At 39.2% G+C, this 8778-nt stretch overlaps 1 protein-coding gene across 1 annotated transcript; it reads left to right on the forward strand.

The window, feature by feature from the left end:
- Nucleotides 1-747: 747 nt before the first annotated feature.
- Nucleotides 748-3247, forward strand: LOC119282616. The gene is made up of 2 exons (XM_037562785.1): nucleotides 748-2000; nucleotides 2911-3247. The coding sequence occupies exon 1, from the start codon at nucleotides 748-750 to the stop codon at nucleotides 1948-1950; it is 1203 nt and encodes a 400-aa protein (XP_037418682.1). The 3' UTR covers nucleotides 1951-2000; nucleotides 2911-3247.
- The last annotated feature ends 5531 nt before the right edge of the window (nucleotides 3248-8778 follow it).

An 8778-nucleotide genomic window follows, 5' to 3' on the forward strand; every position in this document is an offset into this window, starting at 1 on the left:
AATTGCCAAAAAAAAGATAGGCATTAGATTATCACCTAAATACCCACCAACAATATTTAATAGTAATGAACTATCAAACTACTGCATCTTCATCTGCAAGAATTCAACAAAGTAGAAAAAGCAAATTATCATGGAATAAATACCTGAATCATATTTACCCTCTTGCTGTTTAAGAGCATCTACAACCGGAAGTAGGTGAGATGGTGCGTGGCAATCATCCAAAGACCATACTTACAGGTGAAGACTCTCGGAGCATTTAAAAAAACAGATGTTGTTGTACTTTTGTGTGTGTGTGTGTGTGAAAATAGGACATATGTACTTTTTGGTGTGAAAATTAGGACAGATGTTGTTTCTTTTGTGACATGTGTACTATTAACAACGAAAGCTATGCTCCTTGAGGAGATTTAAACTCAAAATGTTGATCATTCCTTCGGAAACGATCCACCGTTAGACTAACATCAATTTTTTGAGGGTGAGTGACATGTTGTTTTTTTCTTTTCAACATTGGCAGCAGGTTGTTTGTTAGAAATAATTTTTTTTGAACCTTTGTTAGAAATAAAATTGGCAGCAGGTTGTTCATCAGGCTCCAAAAAGAAACAGAAAAAAGGCGATAAAAAGGGAACATTTAGCAGGCCCAATCCTCAGAAAGCCCATCGAAGAGAGAGACGTCCATTTGCCTGTTAATCAGAAAGGAAAAAAGAATGTCCATTTGGTAGATCCCCAATTCCGCCGCCGGCCACCCCGACGATGGCGCCGCCGCACCCACCGCCACCGGATCCGCCCATCCTTCGAACCCACGACGAGCTCCTCGAGGAGATCCTTCTCCTTCTTCCCACGGCGGCAGACCTAGCCCGCGCCTCCGCGGCGTGCGCCTCCTTCCGTCGTCTCATCACGGACCACACCTTCCTCCGCCGCTACCGGACCCTCCACCCACCGCCCCTCATCGGTGTGATCCACCGCAACGCCTTCATTCCAGCCCAACCGCCGCACTCCTCCGCCGTCGTCGCCCGCGCCTTCGCTGGCTTCGACTTCTCCTGCTCCTCCTTCCTCCCCACCAACGCCGGTCGCGCCTGGAGCTCAATTGACTTCTTCGACGGACGTGCCCTCCTCGCCGGCGCCCCAGTCTATGAAGGCCACCCTGAGATGTGCAACTTTGACCCCCTCCAACTTTTGGTCAGGGACCTCGCTGTGTGCGACCCCGTGAACCGCCGCTACATCCTGCTGCCCGCCGTCCCCGGCCACCTGACGGCGCTGGTCCCTAAACCGGACCTGCTCGATCTGGAGGCTTTCCTTGCCCCCGGCGATGATGAGGAGGACCCGTTGTCATTCAGGGTCATGTGCTTGGCGCAATGCAGAACCAACATGGTGATCCTCGTCTTCTCCTCCTCTTTGGGTGGACAATGGCATGCTCTTACATTTGACCAATGGACTGTTCGGGCTACATTTCATCCGCTCGAGGATGGGCTGTTAAGTCGTCAATTCATCCGCGGATGCTTCTGTTGGCATTCACCTTTCCTCAACAAGTTGCTTCTGCTCGACACACACTCCATGGAGTTCTCTGCTGTCAGCCTCCCACCTGAACAACAGCAGAGTCCCGATTTTGTTATTGTCGAGGCAGCCGAAGGAATGCTCGGGATGCTAACTAGATCTAGTGACGGGGTCAACCAAGATAGCCCGTATTGGCTCGAGTATTCCATTCTGAGAAATAACCATTGGCACACAGAGAAGTTCATCCCATTGCCAGAAAAGTATGATGTTCTTCTGTTTGGTGTAGCCGGGGGATACGTGCTCATGCTGGCATACTACACCACATCTTCACAAGAGAATTGGAAGTTAGGGTTCTTTTCGGTGGACGTCAAGACGTTGCAGGTCGAGTTGTTTGGCGAAGGTTCCTCGGGTGGTGAACTATATGCTGGTTTCCCACCATCATTGAGTGCACCAACTATATGAAGCGGTGGGCGTGTTATCCGCTCACTTTTATTTAACTTCTGGTTTCATTGGTATGCGGCAAAAAAACACGATGCGGCTACTTATTTGATGATAATTTGCTTTTCCACTCTACTTATTTCTTGCAAGCAATGCTCTTTGAAGATGCAGCTGTTTGATAGTTCATTACTGTTAAATATTGTTCTGGGTATTTAGGTAATAATCTATTGCCGAAGTTATATGTGCAATTGGAAGCTCATTAAACCCAGAAAAGCTAATAAGTAATATCCAATTATTATCTTGTGAACATAGTATCACCATTTTGGGACTATCGCCCAAATAAAACAGAAGCCTTTTTGTTGCCAATCTAGTGGTCCAGAGTTGCTCTTTGCCTTGAAATTTCAACTATATGAGTGGTCGAGTTGCTCAATCATTAGATTATTTCCAGTTTCTTTATTTTTACATGTAACTTCTGTATGAGTAGAAATCATCAAATTAGAACAGCCCCATGTTGCTGACTTGCTGTATCATATCCTCTCTTCATCTGCGCCCCCTTTAGCCTCAGAATTATGTATCTGCTTTATCAAGCTCCCTCTTGCATCTGCTATGAGCACATGGCCTTGTTTCCTTCTTGAATAAATCGGTTAGCGTACTGCATTCTTATCGTATGAACTCTAGGGTTGCTTAATCATATGCACACATAGAACTTTCAGCTTATGGCTTGGTGCCATGTGCTCATCAGGACGGTTGCAAAGTACATATTTTGAAGTCTTCTTCCCTGATTAGCATGTTCTTTCTTTTCATGTACTTCACTATTACTGGGCAATGAGACCACATCCTTTCAAATACCCAGTGTCAACTCGATGCATCACATGCAGCAATTGATATATTTGATGCTTGTTATGTGGTACTTGGTAGGCTTGTATATATTCCTATTGGTGCCCTGTTCATATGGAAAGCTCATGCTGTTTCATCTATCTGCAGACGCTGATGCCACGTGGCTTAGGAAGAAGTTGGTTCCTCTGAGCGTGTTGTGACAGGAAGAGAAAGTGATGCGTGGATCGGATGTATTCGTTTGTTCAATGCCGTTGCTGCGTCGGAAGCTATGATGCCCAGTTGCAGCAACTTTTGAAATGTATGCCAATCTCTGAACTTTTAGGTTCTTGTTACTTCAATATTAATGTCTAAAAGCAGGCATAGAGCCTGAGCTTGCTTGTATCGACTGAACTGCATCAGCAAGGAGGTCTATAATATTACTGGATGAAATGCTTTGTTTCGATGAATCACTACTAAATATTACTACTAGTATAAGAGGTCCCTGAGACAGACAGAGTTGCAGTGGAAGATGGATGTCCTGGCTGTCGTCTTCTTCCTCTGGAGAAATGAAAGCAAGTCGTACATTGATTTGAACTCCCATACCACGCATATTACTATTCAGAAGCCACTCACTCTATATCTTACTCTGCCGCATTCCCGTATGAATAAGCAAAACCATATTGATGAAAGCGACTTCATGATGTTTCATTTTGGCACCATTTCACGTTTGGTTACTTTTGTCGAATTAACGCGAGGTAAATGAAATATCGAGTCTATTTTTCACCTGGGTAGAGATGGATGGATCTATTTTCTGGTTTTTTTTTTTGCAATCAGCCCCAAATCCCTTGATTTGTTCAGGAAACAAAGCTCTACTTTTTGAGCAAAGTTGTGCCCCAACACCTCCAGTGCATTTGGCACTGAGCCTTGAACTGTCGGTGGTGGTGCTTCGTTAGTAGGCTAGACTCTCTCTTGGTGACAATGCATGATCTTTGAGCATACTAACTATGCCCACTTCCATCTTTTTCGCTTCTTGTATGGTAATATTACGATAAAAAAACAGCGCCCTCTTGGTCTGGTTTTTATTATCTTTTTCTCTGTTTGCCCGGTTTTTCTTCAGCTTTTCCGTTTTCCCTCACTTCTTATATTATTTTATTTTTATCAATCCACGAACTTTTTCAAATTTGTGAACTTTTCTCGAATTCATATTTTTTTCCACACTAGTGAATTTTTCTTTTTTCAAATTTTGTGAACTTTTTCCAAATTTCATGAACTCTTTTCAATTTTCATGAACTTTTTTCCAAATATGTGAACCTTTTCAAACTTGTGAACATTTTTCAAATTTGTAAATTTCAATTTTTTTAATACATGAACTTTTAGCTCGTGAACATTTTTAAATTCATGGTTTTTTCAAATTTAGTGAACTTTTTTCAAATTGAACTCTTTTCTCAAATTTCTAAAATTTTTAAAACTTCACGTTTTTTTTTCAAATTCGTGAACTTTTTTCCAAATTCATTAATTTTTAGCTGTGAACTTTTTTTCCAAATGCATGAACTTTTAGCTCATGAATGTTTTTCCAATTCTCATGAACTTTATTTCCAAATTTGCATAATTTTTTGAAACCCGTACACTTTTTTCAAATTTGTGAATTTTTTAGCCATGTACTTTTTTCGACATGTTTGAAATGATCAAAAAAAAATTGTCCTTGAGGTGGCCCCATTTTTCTATGCCTTGTATGACCAATTCAAGGTACCAGGTCAAGTTGTATGGAGTTTCAATGATTTTTGCACTTTCTGAAGTTTTCTCGTGAAATAATGTCGATAAATGGCCTGGCGTGATGCAACATGCATACGGTGCCAGAATTCGGTTAAACCAGACATGAATGCCTATCATGGGAATGCTCACCTAATGCCGAAAACTGGGGTCATTTCATGCATGTCCAAAAACAGACCATGTTCAATGGAGGGTGTTCCAGTAAGGCAAAAGGGTGCGTCTATGAGTACATTTTTCGACATTTGTTAAACGGCCCTAATTTTCTATGGCCTTTCATGACCAATTCAAAGCACCACGCCAACTCTTTTTGCTTTCCGATAAATTTTGCTTTTTTGGAGTTTTCTTAGTAAAAAGACTGATGGCGAGATGCGTCGCAACTTGCATATAGGGTCGAAATTTGTTCAAAACTGACATGGATGCCAAACATGGGCATGCCTAACTGCCTGCAAAAGTTGTGGTCATTTAAAAGATGTACAAAAATATACCATGTTCAATGGATGGTGTTCAGATAGGGTCTGAGAGCATGTTGTTTCTCTACGTCATTCGAGTGGCCCCAAATTTTTTCCATGGAATTTTATACCAATTCAAGGCACCATGCCAACTTGTTTTGCTCTTCAATTTTTTTTTTGCATTTTCTGGAGTTTTATCAGTGAAAAAAAAGCCGATAAATGACCGGACATGACGCAAAATGCATACGGTGTCAGAATTCATTCAAAACAGGCATGGATGCCTACCATTGGGATGCCCATATGGTGCCAAAAGTTGGGGTAATTTCATACATGTTCAAAAATTGACCATGTTCAATGGAGGGTGTTCGGGTAGGCAGAAGGCTTCGTCTGAGACTATGTTTTTTTGACATGTTTTGCATTTTCTGAAGTTTTTTTTGGTCAAAAAGGGCCAATAAATGACCGGACGTGACGCAATGTGCATACGATGTCGGAATTCGTTCAAAACAAGCACGGAGTCCTACCATTGTCATGCCCACCTGGTTCCAAAGTTTGGGGTCCTTTCATGCATGTCCAAAAATGGACCATGTTCAACGGAGGGCGTTCGAGTAGGCACAAGGGCCATGTGAGACTACTTTTGTTGATATCCGTCAAATGACCCCAATTTTTTCCATGGTGTTGAATTACGAATTCAAGGCACCATGTTGTTTGGGTTTTCGATAAGCTTTGGATTTTTTTGAAGCTTTCTCGGTTAAAAAAGACCGATAAATGGCCGACGTGTCGCAACTTGTATACAGTGTCGAATGACATTCAAACCAGGCATGGATACCTACCATGGTATGCCCACCTGCTTGCAAAAGTTGGGTTCATTTCAAACATGTCCAAAAATAGATCATGTTCAACGAGTGGTGGTCGTATAGGCGACAAGGGTGTGTTTGGAAGCACGTTATTTTTCAACATTTGTCAAATGGCCCCAGTTTTTTTGTCACCTATTTCTCTGAAAAATTTAGGAGATGATGCCATTTTTTTGTATTTTCAACAAGTTTTGCATTTTGTGAAGTTTTCTCGGTGAAAAATGGTCGATAAATGGTCGGGCGTGTTGCAACGTGTAAACGGTGTTAGGAGTCATTCAAACCTGACATGGTTGCCTCATATGTCCATACCAGGGTGCTACAAGAAGTTGGGTCATTTATCCATATGTCCATGCCAGGGTGCTACAAGAAGTTGGGTCATTTATCCAGGGTGCTACAAGAAGAGGAGTATGTCGCACTAGTCCGCATCCATGAGATTGTTGTTTTCCTAATTTGAATTCTTTTGTTATTTGCAATTTCCGTCATTATCAATCAACATAATTTTTTTCTTATGTCGTAAGCATTTAATAAAAAAATTCAAACAATTTTGGTCAAATTGTGTATGAAAATTGTACAAACTTGAACATTTTTCCAAATTTTTTTAAAAAATCCCAACAATTGATGAAATTTTTGAACACAAATTGCAAACCACGTATTTTTTTAATCATTTATCAACTTTTTTTGAAACACAAAAAATTCTTAAAAGTTTGAACAGAAATTTCGAAAACGTGTAGATTTCTTAAATTCCAACTTTCTTGAAAATTATTGACAATATTTTAAAAAAGAACATTTTTTGGTATTCCAAATAATATTTAATTTATTTATCAAGTTTCAAAACTAATAATAAAGTTTCAAAAGTGGGAAAATGAAATATAACGAAAAAAGGGAAGAAAAACGAAATAATAGAAAAGAAAAAAATGCTTAAGCCTTGGCCCAACTAAGCCACGGCGTCCATCCCGTCGGGCACCTGTTGGCCCGGCCCTACCGTTATTTTTCTGTTTCTTTTTCATTTCACTTTTTCCAGTTTCTTTTTCCTTTTCCATATTTTTCTTTTTCTTTCCTTTTTTTCTGCTCCCTCTTATCTGTCGCTTTCTCTATTTTCTTACATTTTTATTTTTCCTCTTGAATGTTTATTTTTCCTTTTGTAAAATTGTTCATAAATTTTAGAAAATGTTCACATTTTCCTAATTTGATCAAATTTTCAAAAGATATTCCAAAAATCGAATTTCCAAATATGTTAGTTTCTTTTTCGAAAAAGTTCCACTATTAGAAAAAAAAGACTTTAAAAAATTGTTCGATTCTTTCCATCAAAATGTTCTCTTATTCAAAAATGTTTACAATTCAATTTCAGAAAATATTCGCATTTTCGTTTTTTTTCACAAATTCAAAAAACGTGCAGAAATGCAGAAAATGTTACCATTTTGGAAAAAAAATTGCACATTCAATTTTTTTTCATGTTTTGCTAAAAAAATATGTAAATCCAAAGAGTTCATGGAATTTCAAAAAATCTTTGCATATTCAAAAAGTTTTTCATAATTTGGAAAATGACCGTGTTTTGAATTTTGTTCCTGCTTTCGGAGAATATTCACGTTTTCTATAAATAGTTGTAATTTTGAAGAATGTTTGTGTTTTCAATTTTGTTCCTCTTTTCCCAAAAATGTTTTGAGATTCCCAAAAATGGTTCGGGTTTTCACAAAATTTAAAAAGTGTTCTGAATTTCAAAAACAATTCATGAATTATTTTTACGTTTTACTTTGCACAGCGCAGACAATGGGCCAGCCCGGGCCGTATTGGGGCGATATGTACAGGCTGCTGCGTATCAGGTTATGTATTTTTAGAAAAGACAATCATACCCTTTCTCCTCTGTTGATGTGTTTAGTGGGTTGTACTGAAGCAGAAGTGCATTAAAAATATACAAATAGCATTTTTTTTCAGTCAGTTAACAATACAAACAGCAGTATTGTATACATACGAACAACAGTTTTTCACTTAACAAACAACAACAGTTAACAAACAGTGGCAGTTTTACTACTGACATAAGTAGCAGTTTTTCTGGTAGTTAACAAACAACAACAATTTTTCAGTAACATCTTTCATTTATACTCCCATTGCATAAACATGAGCAGAGATCAGTTGCAGTTTATGCAAAGAATGAATCAAAAAATTGCAGAGAAGCAACTCTTGTGTTAAACACTTTTCTTCAGATTTTTGAGAGACAACAAGCCACTTATAATTGAAATTCTGAAGCTCTTGTGGCCTAATTGTACAACTGAAATGGCCAAATTTCTACACTTGATAAGAGTTGCTTCAAATGGCCACAACTTGATAAGATTGTACAACTGCGGACTCCAGGAAGGTCTTAATTGTGTTGTGGGGCTAATCGTCGAACTACTAAAAAAATTGATTCACGGTTTGATAAACTTTTTCTAAGAAACACCTGTAATTTTTTTCATACTCGTAACAATTACATGTACGCTGAAGATCTAAGATCCAAGAAAATACAAAGTAACTCATATGACTAAAAATTACAATGAAATCTCTTGGAAACACCTTGTTCGCTGCATTAATCTCTATTTGAAGAAATACTCCAAAGACTTTGGTAAACAAACTACAATTGGACTGGAGCAACAATGTTGTCACTCTTTCACCCGCACGAACATTACCAATAATGGTTTTTGAAAGCGCCTTGAGTTGCCGTCCAAAAGGTGGGAAGCCTTGATCGATGAACGTACTTGGGCCGGGGATGATCCCCTAGAAGTGTTGGACGTCGAATGATTTGAACTTCACAGGGAATCAAACCAACAAAAAAAGCTTGACACATCAACCTAAGCCCATCAGATCTGCAAGGACTGAAAACTCTCTAACCTCATGGCACCGCCAAAAGAATGAGAGTGAATTTATTCTCACAAAATACGATGATCACTAGATGATGGTGAAGAAAGTAGCACTCTTGAAGATGCGAGCCCCCC

The sequence above is a fragment of the Triticum dicoccoides genome, chromosome 3B, assembly GCF_002162155.2.
Source record: "Triticum dicoccoides isolate Atlit2015 ecotype Zavitan chromosome 3B, WEW_v2.0, whole genome shotgun sequence".
Classification (NCBI taxonomy): Eukaryota; Viridiplantae; Streptophyta; class Magnoliopsida; order Poales; family Poaceae; genus Triticum; species Triticum dicoccoides.